Source organism: Vicugna pacos, unplaced genomic scaffold (genome assembly GCF_048564905.1).
Source record: "Vicugna pacos unplaced genomic scaffold, VicPac4 scaffold_203, whole genome shotgun sequence".
Classification (NCBI taxonomy): Eukaryota; Metazoa; Chordata; class Mammalia; order Artiodactyla; family Camelidae; genus Vicugna; species Vicugna pacos.
In genome coordinates this window covers 245063-263706 of record NW_027328882.1, presented here as the reverse complement: position 1 = coordinate 263706, position 18644 = coordinate 245063, and the positions used below count along the sequence as shown (strand labels likewise).

At 61.5% G+C, this 18644-nt stretch overlaps 3 protein-coding genes across 3 annotated transcripts in view; 2 read left to right on the top strand and 1 right to left on the bottom strand.

Annotated features, from left to right (window-relative positions):
- LOC140695406 (uncharacterized) overlaps positions 1–18644 on the bottom strand; it is a 73212-nt gene that overhangs the window by 40861 nt on the left and 13707 nt on the right. The window contains exons 5-7 of the mRNA XM_072958103.1: positions 5558–5754; positions 5208–5327; positions 4648–4774 (exon numbers count right to left, since the gene is read on the bottom strand). Coding sequence (XP_072814204.1) covers positions 4648–4774; positions 5208–5327; positions 5558–5754 — 444 coding nt within the window. The remainder of the gene's footprint in view (positions 1–4647; positions 4775–5207; positions 5328–5557; positions 5755–18644) is intronic.
- LOC140695408 (uncharacterized) lies at positions 5732–8203 on the top strand. The gene is made up of 2 exons (XM_072958105.1): positions 5732–7061; positions 7763–8203. The coding sequence occupies exons 1-2, from the start codon at positions 5742–5744 to the stop codon at positions 7934–7936; spliced, it is 1494 nt and encodes a 497-aa protein (XP_072814206.1). The 5' UTR covers positions 5732–5741; the 3' UTR covers positions 7937–8203.
- On the top strand, positions 10140–12733 carry LOC140695405 (uncharacterized). Its single transcript, XM_072958102.1, has 2 exons — positions 10140–10584; positions 10890–12733. Exons 1-2 carry the CDS (start codon positions 10410–10412, stop codon positions 12680–12682), a joined length of 1968 nt encoding a protein of 655 aa, XP_072814203.1. The 5' UTR covers positions 10140–10409; the 3' UTR covers positions 12683–12733.

The window sequence follows — 18644 nt, the reverse complement described above, 5'->3', positions numbered from 1 at the left end:
CTGGTGTCTACACACTCCAGGGCCTGCACGAACCTAGGCCTGCTCCCTCCTGTGCCTGCATACTCCTGGGCCTGCTCCCACCTGTGCCTGCACACTCCTAGCCCTGTTCCCACCTGTGCTGGCACATTCCTGGGACTGCACACTTCTGTGCCTGCACACTTTTGGGCCTGCACACCCCTGGGCCTGCACACTCCTGGACCTGTACACTCCTGGGCCTTCCCTGGTCTGGGCATTCCCTGGCCTGGGCCTGCAAACTCCTGGGCCTATACACTCCTGGGCCTGCACACTCCTGTACCTGTACACACCTGGGCCTGCCCTGGCCTGGGACTGCACACTAATGGGGCTGCACACACCTAGGAATGCACCCCCCTGGGCCTGCACACTCCTCTGTCTGCACACTCCTGGGCCTGCATAACCCTGGATCTGCACACTCCTGGGCCTGCGCATCCCAGAGCATGCACAGATCTGGGCCTCTACACACCTGGGCCAGTACACACGTGTGCTTGCTCCCCCCCGTGTCTGCAAACTCCTGGGACTGCACATTCCTGGGTCTGCAACACCTTGGCTTGCACACTCATGGGCCTGTTCCGTCTTGTGTCTGCATACCTGTGGGCCTGCACACCCCAGGGCCTGCACACACCTGGGCCTGCACGAACGTGGGCCTCTTGAATCCTGGGCCTGCCCTTTCCTAGGCCTGCCCACACCTGTGCCTACACATTCCTGGGCCTGCACACTCCTGGACCTGTACACTCCTGGGCGTACCCTGGCATGCGCCTGCACACTAATGGGCCTGCACTCTCCAGGGACTGCACCCTCCTGGGCCTGCACACTCCTCTGTCTGCACACTCCTGGGCCTGCCCCAAATTGCCCTGCCCTCTCCTGTGACGGCCCTCACAAGTCCTGCACACTCCTAGGCCTGCACACTCGTGTACCTCCTCCCTCCTGTGCCTGCACACTCCTGGCCATGTACACTCATGGGCCTGCCCTCTGCATGGCGTGCACGGTCCTAGGACTCCCCATTCCTGCGCCTAGACACCCTAGGGCCTGCCCTCTCCTGGGCCTGCACACTCTGGGGCCTGCCCTCACCTGGTTCTGCACACTACTGGGACTGTACACCCCTGGACCTGTACACTGCTGTGCCTTCCCTGGTCTGAGTCTTCCCTGGCCTGGGCCTGAAAACTACTGGGCCTGAAAACTGCTGGAACTGCACACTCATTGGCCTGCAAACTCCAGGACCTGCACAACCTTGGGCTTGAACACACCTGGGCCTGTATACTCCTGGGCCTACACACTCCTGTCTCTGCCCACTGTGGTGTTAGCACACGCCTGGGCCTGCAAGAACGTGGGCCTGTACACTCCTGGGCCTGCACACACCTGACTTTGCACACTCCGGGGTCTGCACACTCCTCGGTCTGTATACTCCTGGGTTGTACACTCCTGGGCCTGACCTGGCCTGGGCCTGCACGCTCCTGGGCCTGCACACTCCTCTGTCTGCACACTTCTGGGCATGCACAACCCTAGACCCTACACTCCTGGGCCTGCGCATCCCAGAGCCTGAACACACCTGGGCCTCTATACTCCTGGGCCACTACTCTCATGTGCCTGCTCCGCCCCGTGTCTACACACTCCTGGCACTGCACAGTCCTGGACCTGCACACTCCTGGGCCTGCCCTGGCCTGGGCCTGAACACTAATGGGCCTACACACACCTAGGAATGCACCCTCCTGGGCCTGCACACTCCTCTGTCTGCACACTCGTGGGCCTTCCCTGGTCTGGGCCTTCCCTGGCCTGGGCCTGCAAACTATTGGGCCTGCAAACTCCTGGAACTGCACACTCATTGGCCTGCACACTCCAGGACCTGCACAATCTTGGGCTTGAACACACCTAGGCCTGTATACTCCTGGACCTGCACACTCCTGTCTCTGCACACTCTGGAGTTTGCACACGCCTGGGCCTGCACGAACCTGGGCCTGTACACACCTGGGCCTGCACACTCCTTTATCTGCTCACTCCTGAGACTGCATACACCTGGGCCTGCACATTCCTGTATCTGCTCACTCCTGAGACTGCATACTCCTGGGCCTGCAAACTCCTGGGCATGTACAATCCTGGGCCTGCACACTCCTGGACCTGTACACTCCTGGGCCTGCCCTGGCCTGGGCCTGCACACTAATGGGGCTGCACACACCTAGGAATGCACCCTCCTGGGCCTACACACTCCTCTGTGTGCACACTCCTGAGCCTGCACACCCCTGGGCCTGCTCACTCCTCTGTCTGCACATTCCTTGGCCTACACACTCCTAGGCCTGCACACTCCAGGGCCTGCTGACTCCTGTGTCTGCACACTCTTGGGCCTGCACACTCCTGGACCTGTACAATCCTGGGCCTTCCCTGGTCTGGGTCTTCCCTGGCCTGGGCCTGCACACTACTGGGCCCGCACACTTCTGCAACTTCACACTCATCGGCCTGCACAGTCCACGACCTGCACAATATTGGGCCTGAACACAACTAGGCCTGTATCCTCCTGGATCTGCACACTCCTGGGCCTGCACACTCCTCTGTCTGCACACTCCTGGGCCTTCACACACCTGGGCCCGCACACTCCTGGGCCTGCGCATCCCAGAGCCTGCACACACCTGGGCCTCTACACTCCTGGGCCAGTACAGTCGTGTGCCTGTTCCGCCCCGTGTCTGCACACTCTTGGGACCGCACAGTCCTGGCTATGCACACTCCTTGGCCTGCAGACTCCTAGGCCTGTTCGACTTCTGTCTGCACACCTCTGGGCCTGCACACTACAGGGCCTGCACATACCTGGGCCTGCACGAACCTGGGCCTCTTCACTGCAGGTCCTGCCCTCTCCTAGGCCTGCACACTCCTGGAACTGCACACTCATGGGCCTGCCGTCTCCTGGGCCTGCACACCCCTGTCTCTGCACACTCCGGGGACTGCACACTCCTCGCTCTGTATACTCCTGGGCCTTTACACTCCTGGGCCTGCCGTGGCCTGGGCCTGCACGCTCCTGGGCCTGCACTCTCCTCTGTCTGCACACTCCTGGGCCTTCACACCCCTGGACCTGCACACTCCTGGGCCTGCGCATCCCAGAGCCTGCACACACTTTAGCCTCTACACTCCTGGGCCAGTACATTCGTGTGACTGCTCCGCCCCGTGTCTGCACACTCCTGGGACTGCACAGTCCTGGCTATGCACACTTCTTGGCCTGCAGACTCCTGGGGTTGTTCGACTTGTGTCTGCACACCTCTGGGCCTGCACACTCCAGGACCTGCAAATCCTGGGCCTGCACACAACTGGGCCTGCACACTACTGGGACTCCACACTCTCTGTCTGCACTCTCCTGGGCCTGCACACACCTGGGCCAGCACACTCCAGGGCCTGCTGACTCCTGTGTCTGCACACTCTTGGGCCTGCCTTCTCCTGGGCCCGCACAATCCCTCGTCTGCACACTCCTGGGCCGCACGCTCCTGGGCTTTTCCTCGCCTGGGCCTGCCCCCAGTTCGGCCCGCCCTCTCCTGGACCTGCACACTCTTGGGCCTGCACACTCCTCGGCCTGCCCTCTCCTGGGCCTGCACTCTCCTTGGCCTGCACACTCCTGGGCTTGCACACTCCTGGACCTGCACACTACTGGGCCTGCTGAATCCTGTGTCTGCCCACTCCTGCGTCTGCACACTCGTGTGCCTCCTCCCTCCTGTGCCTGAACACTCCTAGGCATGCACACACCTGGGCCTGCCCTCTCTTGGCCCTGCACTCTCCTTGGCCTGCACACTCCTGGCCTGTTCCCTCCTGCGCCTGAACACCCTTAGGCCTCCCCTACCTGGTTCTGCACACTCCTGGGTTGCACACTCCTGGGCCTGCTCCCACCTATGCCTGCACACTCCTAGGCCTGTTGCCACGTGTGCCGGCACACTCCTGGGACTGCACACTCCTGGGCCTGCCATGGCCTGGGCCTGCACCCTCCACTCTCTGCACACTCCTGGGACTGCTCAGGCCTGAGCCTGTACACTCCTGGGCCTGCACACTTCTGTCTCTGCACACTCTGGTGTCTGCACACTCCTGGACATGCACACTCCTGGGCCTGTACTCTCCTAGGCCTGCCCTGGCCTGGGCCTGCACCCTACTGAGCCTGCACACTCCTCTGTATGCACACTCCTGGGCCTGCACACTACTGGGCCTGCACACTCCTGGGCCTCCTCCCACCTATGCCTGCACACTCCTAGGCCTGTTCCCACCTGTGCCAGCAATCTCCTGGGCCTACACACTCCTGCACCTGCACAGTCCTGTGTCTGCATAACCCTGGGCAAGCACACTCTGGGCCTGCACACCCCTGGCCATGCCCTATCCCGGGCCAGCCCCCACTTCGCCCGACCCTCTCATGGACCTGCACACTCCAGGGTCTGCTCACATCTGTCCCTGCACACTCCTGGGCCGGCCCTCTCCAGTGTCTCCACACTCCTGGGCCCGCACACTCCTGGGCCTGCATACTCCTGGACCTGCCCTGTTCCTGGCACCAGCCTCCTTCACCCCAACGGTGCCACTCACACGGCTGTGGCGTCTAGCCAGGAGCCCCCAACCGAAACCCCTCCCGAGGGACCCCCTTGCCGGTCCCCAGGGAAGCAGCGGGGCTCCTCTTACCTGCGAGGCGGAGACGTAGTCCAGCTGCAGCCTGACGTCCAGCTGCCGGGCGTGCAGGGCCAGCGTGCATGAGGACAGCAGGATGGCCGTGATCGGCTGGAAGCTGCCCCCGGAGCCACTACCGCCCCTTGGGGAAGAGGAGGAGGAAAATCCACGTCAGTGCCAAGAACACAGGACCCGTCCACAGAGGGCCCCTCAGGTGTGACAACCCCAGAGGCGCCCGCAGCCGACCTGGGCTGAGAGCCACTTCTCTCGCGGAAGCTCAAGGACCTATGCTGAGCCTCCCTCTCCCTCCCTAAAGAGGGAAAACCCAGAGGTTTTCTAACTTTGCACTCACTGTCCATGTATCAGCCATGTCTAGTTTACCTCCCCAGCACGGCAGACCCCCTCCCTGCCTTCCCCACCCCCTGCAGGCGGCTCTCGGGGGCTGGGGGGGGCGCCCTTCCTCCCTGAGGCCAGCCCTGCTGGGGCAGCAGGTGTAATAGAAAAGACCAGATCTGACTGCCTATTAGATCTGTTCTTTTTCCTTTAACCCTCTGCTGTTTTCCAGGCTGTCTTACCAGCTCTGCACCTTTTGGAAATCAATGTTGCCTTCAGCCTGAAATTGACAGAAGAGCCTGTTCTCAAGGCTCTCAGCCTTCAGGATAAAACCTCTTTTGCTCTCCCATACACACAAGCAGCTGCAGAACAGAAAGTAACATTTGTTTTGTTAGAGGTTTTACAGGGGCCCCATGGGCTGACCCACAACTGCAAAAACAAAGAATTCCTGCACCAAGGACTTTGCACCAACCACCCACAACCCCTCTCCTTTTTAGCGTAAAAGGAGCCTGAATTCTCACTCGGAGAAGGTGGCTCTCCAGGACATTAGCCTGCCATCTTCTCGGTCAGCTGGCTTTCCAAATCAACTCACTATTCTTTACCCCGACACCGCGTCTCCCGATTTCTTGGCCTGTCGTGCGACTTGCGGAATGAGTGTGGACTTGGAAACACAGGGAAGGAAAGCCAAGTCAGGACTCTCACCCTCTGCCTCTGCTCAGAATACCACCAACGGGTTGCTGGGACAGTGGACGGAAAACTGAGGCTGCAACACGACCATGAGCACTGGGCCTGGGTGGGAGAGATGGCGGGTGCTGTCCGAAGCGCACCCGGCCTCCTTCCGAGTCACATCACACCCACGTCCCCAGACCCAGGGAGGCCTGGAGCCCCACACAGCAGAGCGCCTCCAAACCTGCAGATGCCCAGTGACCGGTCCACTGTGCACCCTCTGGCGCCCTCCTCCCCGCTCCTCCTCCTTCTGCCCCGCTGGCTCAGCCCTGGTCCCACCACATCCTCACCCAGGGCCAGCACTGCTGCAGGAACACCCTCGGCAGGCCGCCCAGCCTCACGCCCTCAGGTCCGCACACCTGGTTGGTGCAGCTCTGCCCCTTTCCAGCCCTCACCACCGACTCTCCAACCGCCTGCTCTCCCGCCCTCCGCCCCCAGTCCTACAGAGCGCCTCCTCTGGTCACGGCATCCTGCCCTCCAGGGTCGACAGGGCCTGCACAATCCTGGGCCTGCACACAACTGGGCCTGCACACTCCTGGACCTGCGCACTCCTGGACCTACGCACACCTGGGCCTGCAGGAACCTGGGCCTGTACACTCCCGGGCCCGTTCCGTATTGTATCTGCACACTTCTGGGCCTGCACGCTCCTGGACCTGCGCACACCTGGGCCTGCACGAACTTTGGCCTGTACACTCCTGTATCTGCTCACTCTTGTGACTGCATACTCCTGGGCCTGTACAACCCTGGGCCTTCTCTCTCCTGGGCCTGCCCCAGTTCGGCCGGCACTCTCCTGGAGCTGCACACTCCTGGGCCTGACCTATCGTACGCCTGCACAGTCCTGGATCTGCACACTTCTGGACCTGCTCCCTCCTGTGCCATCACCCTTCTGGGACTGCACACTTGTGCGCCTGCACACCCCTGTGCCTGACACACCTGGGCCTGCACGCTCCTCGGCCTGCACACTCCTCTTGTCTGCACACTCCTGGGCCTCACCTATCCTACGCCTGCACAGTCCTGGATCTGCACACTTCTGGGCCTGCTCCCTCCTGTGCCATCACACTTCTGGGACTGCACACTTGTGCGCCTGCACACTCCTGTGCCTGACACACCTGGGCCCGTACGCTCCTGGGCCTGTACACTCCTGGGCCAGCCCTGGCCTGGGCCTGAATACTAATGGGCCTGCACACTCCTGGGACTGTACCCTCCTGGGCCAGCACACTCCTCTGTCTGCACACTCCTGGGCCTGCACAACCCAGAGCCTGCACACACCTGGGCTGAACACTCCTGTGCCAGTACACTCGTGTGCCTGCTCCCTCCCGTGTCTGCACATTCCTGGGCCTGTACAGTCCTGGGTCTGCACACTCTTTGGCCTGCACACTCCTTGGCCTGTTCCGTATTGTGTCTGCACACTACTGGGTCGGCACACCCTAGAGCCTGCACACTCCTGGGCATGCCCTCTCCTGGGCCTGCACTCTCTTCGGCCTGAACACTCCTAAGCTTGCACACTCCTGGACTTGTACACTCCTGGGCCTGCCCTGGCCTGGGCCTGCACACTAATAGGCCTGACACTCCTGGGAATGCACACTCCTGGGCCTGCACACTCCTCTGTCTGCACACTCCTGGGCCTGCCCCATTTGGCCCTGCCCTCTCCTGTGACGGCCCTCACCTGTCCTGCACACACCTGGGCCTGAACACTACAGGCCCTGCACACATCTGGCCCTCTACCCTCCAGGGCCTGCCTTCTACTGGGACCGAACAATCCCTCGTCTGCACACTCCTGGGGCCTGCACGCTCCTGGGCCTTTCCGTGCCTGGGCCTGCCCCCAATTCGGCTGGCCCTCTCCTGGACCTGCACACTCTTGGGCCTGCACACTCCTGGGACTGCACACTCCTGGGACTGCACTCTCCTTGGCCTGCACACTCTTGGGCCTTCTTCCTCCCGTGCCTGCACACTCATAGGCCTGTTCCAACCTGTGCCGGCACACCTCTGGGTCTGCACACTACTGTGATGCATACTCCTGGGCCTGCACACTCCTGGACTTGTACACTCCTGGGCCTGCCCACTAATGGGCCTGCACACTCCTGGAAATGTACCATCCTGGGCCTGCACACTCCTCTGTCTGCACACTCCTAGGCCTGCACACTCCTGGGCCTGCACATCCCAGAGCCTGCACACACCTGGGCCTCTACACTCCTGGGCCAGTACACTCGAGTACCTGCTCTACCCCGTGTTTGCACACCCCTGAGACTGCACAGTCCCAGGTCTGCACACTCTTTGGCCTGCACACTCCTAGGCCTGTTCCGTCTTGTGTCTGCAGACCTCTGGGGCTGCACACTCCAGGGCCTACACACACCTGGGCCTGCACGAATCTGGGCCTGTTCACTCCTGGGCCTGCACACTCCTGTCTCTGCACACTCCTGGCCTTGGATACTCCTGGGACAGTACACTCCTGGGACTGACCTGCCCTGGGCCTGCACTCTCCTGGCCCTGGACAAGCTTCTGTCTGCACACACCTGGGGCTGCACACTCCTGGGCCTGCACACTCCTGGGCCTGCCCTCTCCTGGGCCTACACTCTCCTTGGCCTGCACACTCCTGGGCCTGCTCCCTCCTGTGCCGGCACACTCCTGGGCCTACTCCCACTTGTGCCTGCACACTCCTAGGCCTGTTCCCACCTGTGCCGGCACACTCCTGGGACTACACACTCCTATGTCTGCACACCCCTGGGCCTGCACACTCCTGGACCTGTACACTCTTGGGCCTGCACAATAATGGGCCTGCACACTCCTGGAAATGCACCCTCCTGGGCCTGCACACTCCTCTGTCTGCACACTACTAGGCCTGCACACTCCAGGGCCTGCTGACTTCTGTGTCTGCACACTCTTGGGCCTGCCTTCTCCTGGGCCCGCACAATCCCTCGTCTGCACACTCCTGGGCCTGTACGTTCCTGGGCCTTTCCTCGCCTGGGCCGCCCCCAATTAGACCCGCCCTCTCCTTGACCTGCACACTCCTGGGCCTGCACACTCCTGGGCCTGCACACTCCTGGGCATGCCCTCTCTTCGGCCTGTACACTCCTGGACCTGCACACTCCTGGACTTGTACACACCTGGGCCTGCCCTGGCCTGGGCCTGCACACTAATGGGCCTGAACACTCCTGTGCCTGCACACTCCTGGGCCTTTCCTTGCCTGCACCTGCCCCCAATTTGGCAGAACCCGGTCCCAGTATCCATCCAACCTGCAGGGGACTGTGTGGGAATCACACAAGGATGTGTGACCAGAAGGCAAAAAAAAAGCAGGGAGCCACTGTGGGGCAGCGCACCCTAGAGGCCTAGATGGGGCACTGGGCCTGAATCTGACATGACAGAACGACCTAGGAGGTCGCATGCCAGAATGGACGATATCAGAGTTGTGTTTAATTTCAACCCGCCGACAGGGAGCTGGGAAGCAGGCGGCAAGGAGGGTGACTTTCCCCAGATCCCAGGGCAGACCCCGGCCTGTGTGGGGTGTGCCCTGCTCCCCACAAGCCCTCTGTGGGGCCCTTCCTTTGCTGAGTCTGTGCATGAGCTCCCTGTGATGCCAGCCCGCAGAGGTGACAGGTGCAGTAGGTGTTTGTGGTTCTAGAGACATGATGGCTTTCCTAGGAAGCAGGGTCCTGAATGATCCCCACTGGGCCAATGGGGGATTGGGGAGACCCTGAGAAGCAGGTGGCTTGTCCAGGGTGACAGCACTGCTGGCGGGGGAGCCGGGTCTGAACCCAGCTGTGTCGTCAGAGCTGTGACCCTGGCTGCATCCAGGCCTCCCCAGGGCAATAGGAGGGGCCGAGTTGGTGTCACTGGGTGGACATGGCATGGGGTGGGAAGTGAGCCATCAGCAGCCCAGAGAGGCCCTTGGGGAGCTTTGTGTAAGGAGGAAGCTTGGGGAAGGGGACCCCAGGAAGTGACCTCACTTCCCTGGCAACAGAGCCCAACAGAACTTGGGACCCAGGTCACCAGGCACCCGCTGTGTAGAGAAGGACACTTCTCAACTGACTTGGCTGGTGAACTCAGCTCAGCTCAGACATGTTTTGTTGCATCCCAAGATCCCGAGGTCGCGGCCCCCGGAAAGCCCGCAGCAACGGCCTTTGCCAACAGTGCCGACAGTGGGTCGGGTCTCACCCCAGGCGCCTCTGGCCTTTTGGCCAGAGGGACCCAAAGGTAACACAGGGAGGCCCAGGGCAGGCCCGCCCAGGCCGGGTCACCACTCAGACCCCACCCGGGTGGCCCCACGGCCCCTTCCTGACTGGTGGCGGTGGGGCAGTCATGTTGGGGGGGGGTCCTGCCTCAAGCAAGAGCAGGCTGAGGAAGGGTCAGAGGCCTGGGGGGCCGATCACGTCCCCAGCCTGGGTCCAAGTGGGCTGGCTGGGATGTGGAGAACCGGGGCAGGGCCCTGCTGCCCGAGGTGGCGCCCATGCCCTAGGGTGTGTCTCTTGCCTCCCGGGTGACTGAGATGACCAAGGTCCCAGTCTGATCTGGCAGCAGAGGGTCGAGTGGGGCAGAAGCAGGAGTGGTCCTGGCCGGGCAGGGCTCTGAGACCTCCGGACCGGGCCGGCTGCCGGTCACTGTCATTGCAGAGCCAGACACCGCAGGATCCGGGGAACCAGGACACTCATGCCACCTCTCCAAGTGAGGGGCTGGTGTGCCACACTGTGGAAGGCCAGCACAGGCTCCAGAAGAGTCTGGGTATGAAGGGCTCCCCACCACCACGGCCTCCTGCCCAGACATCGCCCAGGTCTCTCCCCAGGATCTTGCCCAGGGCTGAGGGGCAGCTCAGCACCCCCGGCTCTGACCTGGAGCACCGTGCCCACCTCCTGGGGATTCAGGTAGAGGACCAGGAGCCCCCCGAAGCAGAGCCCAAAGGTGAGAAGGGCGGGGCCGGTGTGGGTGTGTAGGTGAGGGAGGGCGGAGGGCTGGGCCACACAGGGAGGCATCCCCAAAGTCTGTAGTTGGGACCAGAGCAAAGACTGGCCTCAGACCACCTGTCTGGAAGAATTCAGTCACAGAACAAGTGCCTGTGGGCACTTGCTCAGTGGGAGCTGCCTGCAAAGCTCTGGGAAGATTTCTGTCCTTGAAAAGGCACGTGGAAAGGGAGGCATGTGGGTACCTTTTTCCAGGTTGTGCCTGAGCAGAACCACTAGACTTAAAGCTCTCTCCACGTCCAACAGTTACAGGTCCAGAGCAGGCAGAGGCAGGGGAAGACGCCAGAAAACAAAAACAGGACCACCAGGGTCCAGCACGAGACCGCGAACACCCTCCAGCTGCTCCTGCTGAACATGAAGATCCTGCTGCTCCAGCTGCATATGAAGAGCCTGCCGCTCCTGCTGATCTTGCCACTCCCGAAGAGCCTGCAGCTCCTACTGATCTTGCCGCTCCTGAACAGCCTGCAGCTCCTGAAGAGCCCGCCGCTCCTGAAGCGCCTGCCATTCCTGCTGATCTAGCTGCTCCTGAAGAGCCTGCTGCTCCTGCTCATCTAGCCGCTCCTGAACAGCCTGCAGCTCCTGAAAAGCCTGCAGCTCCTGAAGAGCCTGCCGCTCCTGCTGATCTTGCCACTCCTGAAGAGCCTGCTGCTCCTGCTGCTCTAGCCGCTCCTGAAGAGCCCGCCACTCCTGAAGAACCTGCCGCTCCTGCTGATCTAGCCGCTCCTGAAGAGCCCGCCATTCCTGCTGATCAAGCCGCTCCTGAAGAGCCTGCCGCTTCTGCTGATCTAGCCGCTCCTGAAGAGCCTGCCGCTCCTGAAGAGCCCGCCGATCCTGAAGAGCCTGCTGTTCCTGCTGATCTAGCCGCTCCTGAAGCGCCTGCCATTCCTGCTGATCTAGCCACTCCTGAAGAGCCCGCTGCTCCTGCTAATCTAGCCGCTCCTGAACAGCCTGCAGCTCCTGAAGAGCCTGCCGCTCCTGCTGATCTTGCCACTCCTGAAGAGCCTGCCGCTCCTGCTGCTCTAGCCGCTCCTGAAGAGCCCGCCACTCCTGAAGAACCTGCCGCTCCTGCTGATCTAGCCGCTCCTGAAGAGCCTGCCGCTCCTGCTGATCTTGCCACTCCTGAAGACCCTGCAGCTCCTGCTGATCTTGCCACTCCTGAAGAGCCTGCAGCTCCTGCTGATCTTGCCGCTCCTGAAGAGCCCGCTACTCCTGAAGAGCCCGCCGCTCCTGCTGATCTTGCCACTCCTGAAGAGCCTGCAGCTCCTACTGATCTTGCCGCTCCTGAACAGCCTGCAGCTACTGAAGAGCCCGACGCTCCTGAAGAACCTGCCGCTCCTGCAGATCTAGCCGCTCCTGAAGAGCCCGCCATTCCTGCTGATCTAGCCGCTCCTGAAGCGCCTGCCGCTCCTGCTGATCTAGCCACTCCAGAAGAGCCCGCTGCTCCTGATCATCTAGCCGCTCCAGAACAGCCTGCAGCTCTTGAAAAGCCTGCAGCTCCTGAAGAGCCTGCCGCTCCTGCTGCTCTAGCCGCTCCTGAAGAGCCCGCTGCTCCTGCTGATCTAGCCGCTCCTGAAGAGCCCGCCGCTCCTGAAGAGCCCGCCGGTCCTGCTGATCTAGCCGCTCCTGAAGAGCCTGAAGCTCCTGAAGAGCCTGCCGCTCCTGCTGATCTTGCCACCCCTGAAGAGCCTGCAGCTCCTGCTGATCTTGCCGCTCCTGAAGAGCCCGCCGCTCCTGAAGAACCTGCCGTTCCTGCTGATCTAGCCGCTCCTGAAGAGCCTGCCGCTCCTGCTGATCTTGCTGCTCCTGAAAAGCCTGCAGATCCTGCACCTGCACCTGCGCCGCTGGGCAGTGGAGAACCATTTCGGGCATCATCACCCCCTAGGGCTGAGCCCCCTCTGCCCCCTCCTACACCTTCTCCAAAATCCCACCATGAATCCCCTCCCCTACCCGAAGTTGACTTCCCTACCCCTGAATTTGCTTTTGTTTTGTTCTTCTTTAGTTTAGTTTATTTGTTTTACATCATTTATGGCATTCTATAGTTTTCCATTTCCCACTTCCTTTAATAAAATACAGATTTTTTCCCTTTTAAACTGCATTTCAGGAACATTAAGTGCATTCCCATGCTGTCCGACCATCACTACCATGTAGTTTTATGCTATTTATGCCCGTGAAGTACATCCCACCACGGCCTCAAACCCCTCATCTGAGGACGGACTGATGCCTGAAATGGTGGGAGATGACAGGTGTGGGCACGTTGCTGGGATCAGAGTTGATCCCAGGGAACCCACTGTATTGATGGGCAGCAGGTTCAGTGTCCAGGTGCTCTGTTCCGGGGAGGGCGGCTAGAGATGTGCAGAGTCCCCTCCCAGCGGTCCCCGTGCCTGTGTTGGGAACTGACCATCAAGGGGGGCCTGGTGAATGAACCGGACGCTAGAAAGGGACACCCCTAACTCCCCCAATTTGGAAGGCGGGGCTCCTTCTCCCTGCTGAGTGATGTGGCAACTGAGAATATCACACCCCCCACGCCCTAGCAGAAACTTCTCCTCTCACAGAGCCCACCCTCCCATGGGTCCCACTTTCCCCTGAACCCAGAGGCAGAGCCCCTCTGCCAGACAAGGGATGGGTAGGAGGGGTGGCTGCAACCTTACGGGAGTGGGCGTGCACCGTGCTTGACCCCTGAGCTCCCAGCTGTGCAGCAGAGGCCCAGGGAGGACTTGCCAGGGAGGGCCGCAGGGCAGGGGCAGGGCTGAGTTCTGCATGAATCCTGACTATGCGGGGGCCGAGGGACCTGGTTTTGAGCCACGTCCTGGGTCTGGGCACGATGCCTTGTGATCCCACAAGGGAGACCTCTCTGCTCTCATTGTTCAGATGGGAAGACTTGAGCCTGCCCACCTGAAGCGACGCCCTGCTTCCCCAATTGGGGAGGAGGCTGAGTTGGACTGGGCCCCACAATCTTCAAGGAAGATTGCTCTCCCCAAGGTTGGCTCTCTGGGTATAAACCTGGGCAAGGGAGTCCTGACTACCCCCTGCGCCTGCTCTGTGCTGGTAACCTCAGTACACAGAAGCCTTGAGTCTCAGTCCACCCAGGAACCAAACGTTCACCCGCCTACAGCAGAGACAACTGAGGCTCAAAGAGGAAGGTCTGCCCTGGAGATGGTGTGGAGGCCCAAGTCTCAGAAGACAGGTGAAGCCAGGGTCTCAAGGATACTGCACAAACAGGACTTCACTCTGAACTGGGAATGTTGTGGAAAGACCCTGGGGGCCAGGGTGGAGGAGATGGGAAGCAGACCAGAGCCCGGGGGAAGGCAGGGAGCCCCAGGAATGCCTCCATGCCCTCGGCACAGGGCAGGGGAGCAGCTCTGAAGATATGACAGCCGAGGCTGCCCAGGGGGCCTTCATCACTACCACTTTGCTCGGATGACCTCAACAGCCCCATGACCACACCCATTTGACAGATGCAGACAGACACCAAGTTAGCCACCAGGCTGACAAGGAGAGGAGCTGGGATCAAATCCAGGATCAGATTCCAAGTGCTCCGCTCGCTGGCCCCAGACTAAGCCTGCCTGCCAAAACCGACCCCAGGGCCTCCCGCCTGGCACTCTATATATACCTCAGTGGGCTCCCCTGCTGAGCCATCCCATCCCATCCCATCACACTGAGACAAAAGCACAGAGGCCTGGGGTCCAGGAGACAGGACTGGTAGCAGGGCCAGGGTGGGCACGTTCTGCCCACCCCCCTTTGCTGCCCCAGCCCAGGTGTCAAGTGGAAGCCTGACTGACGTGGAAACTGGCAGTGGGTGGGAGAGACAGGATGCCCCTTAGTTTCCCTGGCAACTGCTGCAGAACTGAGTCTTTCAGGATAAATTCAAGTTAGGCCTCAGCTGCTGAAACACCCATTATTTCAAGGCTGGTTACCTTGGTGACCCAGGTGGTGAGGACGTGGTGGGAGGAGGGGGTGGAGAGGCCAGGCAGGGGGCCACCGGCTCAGAGGACAGGCTGACCCTCAGACCTAGACATGACCCTGGTCACACACTGAGCCTTGAATTTCATCACAGACTGACCTCGGGTCCTGACACAGGGTGCCTGGCCCTTATCACAGACGAGCCCTGTTCCTGGTCCCAGACCGCCACCTGAGCTTGGCCGCGCAACCACCACGGAGGGACACTCAGCGAGTGGTGACTGCTACTTCTGTTATCATTGCTGTGCCGTTAACGTGCGTCCCACTCACAGCTGACACCTAACGAATGTCATTCAGACTAGCGTAACCGCAATGGGGGACTGTTCGCAAGGACTCCTGGGGCCCACAGTGCTCGGCAGAGGCTCGCAGGACCCCCTCTGCTGGGTGGCCACAGGGCTCCTGGGCTGGGTGGGCTGTGAGGGGGCAGCAGAGGAGTGGGCAAGGCTGGGGGGTGGGCTGCCCCTCCAGGCCCAGAAGGAAGCAGCCATTCTCCCCCGGCTCAACGCCCCCTCTGTCTGGAAGCCTCACTTTCATCTCATTACCTGATAAACTGAGCAAATGAACGGCAGCCAGGCAGCCTTGGCCACCCAGGAGACAGGGCACACGGTCAGGGGGCTCCCAGCCTCCTTCCCACCCTGGCGCCCCAGCCTGCAGGCTATGGCCTCTCTGGCCCACGGGGCCTCAGTCGGCCGGGATGAGGGCCCTGGGAGAGGCCCGCATCCTGCTAGGCCTTCCTGCTTCCTGGGCAGAGCTCTCCCCAGCCCAGCAGGTGAGGCAGCAGAGGCAGTGGGTCCGCCCCTGTCCATTCCTGCCCTGTCCTCGCCCACCAGGCCGGTTCCCCAGGCATCCAGGCCGTACTCCACGACCTGTGAAGTTAGGGCGTGTCCTGGGGCATGGAGTTCCTCCTCAGCCCAGTACATGGATGTGCAAATGAGGACCACAGGGGACAGGACAGCTCTCTGAATTCCCCCACCCAGTCCCCAGTCCCCTCCACCCTAGCCCCCATGGGTCCTGACTTGGGCCATCTGTCCAGAGGCAGGCAAACGCAGAGAAGACTACCATGAGAGGGAGAGGGATACAGAGCTAAGAGGCCAGGAGAGCAGGAGAGCAGCTGCAGAGGTGCAGCCAGGCAGGGACAGAGGTGGAGGACAGGGGACAGTTGCTCAGGCCCAACAAACACTTCCCACTTGAGCCTGCACATTCCTGGGCCTGCACACTGCTGGGCCTGCACAAACCTGGGCCTGCACGAACCTGGGACTCTTGACAGCCGTGCCTGCCCTCTCCTAGGCATTCACACTCCTCGAACTGCACACTCATTGGCCTGCACCCACCTGGAGCTGCACAATCATGAGCCTGCACATACTTGGGCCTGCACCCTGCTGGGCCTGCACATTTCTGGGCCTGCCTTCTCCTGGGCCCGCACAATCCCTCATCTGCACACTCCTGGGCCTGGACATTCCTGGGCCTGCAGAGTACTGGGCCTGTATACCCCTGGGCCTGCACACTCCTGTCTCTGCACACTCCGGGTTCTGCACACTCCTCGGTCTGTATACTCCTGGGCCTGTACACACCTGGGCCTGCACACTCCTCTGTCTGCACACTCCTGGGCCAGCACACCCATGGAACTGCACACTCTGGTGTCTTCACACTCCTGGGCCTGCACGCTCCTGGGCCTTTCCTCACCTGGGCCTGCCCCCAGTTCGGCCCGCCCTCTCCTGGACCTGCACACTCTTGGGCCTGCACACTCCTGGGCCTGCACACTCCTGTCTCTGCACACTCCGGGGTCTGCACACTCCTCGGTCTGTATACTCCTGGGCCTGTACACTCATGGGCCTGCCGTGGCCTTGGCCTGCACGCTCCTGGTCCTGCACACACCTCTGTCTGCACACTCCTGGGCCTGCATACCCCTGCATCTTCACACTCCTGGGCCTGCACAACCCAGAGCCTGCACAGATCGGGGCCTCTACACACCTGGGCCAGTACACACGTGTGCTTGCTCCCCCCCGTGTCTGCAAACTCCTGGGACTGCACATTCCTGGGTCTGCACACACCTTGGCCTGCACACTCATGGGCCTGTTCCGTCTTGTGTCTGCATACCTCTGGGCCTGCACACTCCAGGGCCTGCACACACCTGGGCCTGCACGAACCTGGGCCTCTTGACTCCTGGGCCTGCCCTTTCCTAGGCCTGCCCACTCCTGTGCCTACACATTCCTGGGCCTGCACACTCCTGGACCTGTACACTCCTGGGCGTGCCCTGGCATGGGCCTGCACACAAATGGGCCTGCACTCTCCAGGGACTGCACCCTCCTGGGCCTGCACACTCCTCTGTCTGCACACTCCTGGGCCTGCCCCAAATTGCCCTGCCCTCTCCTGTGACGGCCCTCACAAGTCCTGCACACTCCTAGGCCTGCACACTCGTGTACCTCCTCCCTCCTGTGCCTGCACACTCCTGGCCATGTACACTCATGGGCCTGCCCTCTGCATGGCGTGCACGGTCCTAGGACTCCCCATTCCTGCGCCTGGACACCCTTGGGCCTGCCCTCTCCTGGGCCTGCACACTCTGGGGCCTGCCCTCACCTGGTTCTGCACACTACTGGGACTGTACACCCCTGGACCTGTACACTGCTGTGCCTTCCCTGGTCTGGGCCTTCCCTGGCCTGGGCCTGAAAACTACTGGGCCTGAAAACTGCTGGAACTGCACACTCATTGGCCTGCAAACTCCAGGACCTGCACAATCTTGGGCTTGAACACACCTGGGCCTGTATACTCCTGGGCCTGCACACTCCTGTCTCTGCACACTGTGGTGTTTGCACACGCCTGGGCCTGCACGAACGTGGGCCTGTACACTCCTGGGCCTGCACACACCTGAGTCTGCACACTCCGGGGTCTGCACACTCCTCGGTCTGTATACTCCTGGGTTGTACACTCCTGGGCCTGACCTGGCCTGGGCCTGCACGCTCCTGGGCCTGCACACTCCTCTGTCTGCACACTTCTGGGCATGCACAACCCTAGACCCTACACTCCTGGGCCTGCGCATCCCAGAGCCTGAACACACCTGGGCCTCTATACTCCTGGGCCACTACTCTCATGTGCCTGCTCCGCCCCGTGTCTACACACTCCTGGCACTGCACAGTCCTGGACCTGCACACTCCTGGGCCTGCCCTGGCCTGGGCCTGCACACTAATGGGCCTACACACACCTAGGAATGCACCCTCCTGGGCCTGCACACTCCTCTGTCTGCACACTCGTGGGCCTTCCCTGGTCTGGGCCTTCCCTGGCCTGGGCCTGCAAACTACTGGGCCTGCAAACTCCTGGAACTGCACACTCATTGGCCTGCACACTCCAGGACCTGCACAATCTTGGGCTTGAACACACCTAGGCCTGTATACTCCTGGACCTGCACACTCCTGTCTTGCACACTCTGGTGTTTGCACACGCCTGGGCCTGCACGAACTTTGGCCTGTACACACCTGGGCCTGCACACTCCTGTATCTGCTCACTTCTGAGACTGCATACACCTGGGCCTGCAAACTCCTGGGCCTGTACACTCCTGGGCCTGAACACTCCTGGACCTGTACACTCCTGGGCATGCCCTGGCCTGGGCCTGCACACTAATGGTGCTACACCCACCTAGGAATGCACACTCATGGGCCTGCACACTCCTGGGCCTGCCGACTCCTGAGCCTGCATTCTCCTGGTCCTTTCCTCGCCTGGGCCACCACCTATTAGGCCCGCCCTCTCTTTGACGTGCACACGCTTGGGCCTGCTCACTCCTCTGTCTGCACACCCCTGCGCCTTGACACCCCTGGACCTGCACACTCCGGGGCCTGCGCATCCCATGGCCTGCACACACCTGGGCCTCTACACTCCTGGGCCAGTACAGTCATGTGCCTGTTCCGCCCCGTGTCTGCACACTCTTGGGACCGCACAGTCCTGGCTATGCACACTCCTTGGCCTGCAGACTCCTAGGCCTGTTCGACTTCTGTCTGCACACCTCTGGGCCTGCACACTACAGGGCCTGCACATACCTGGGCCTGCACGAAC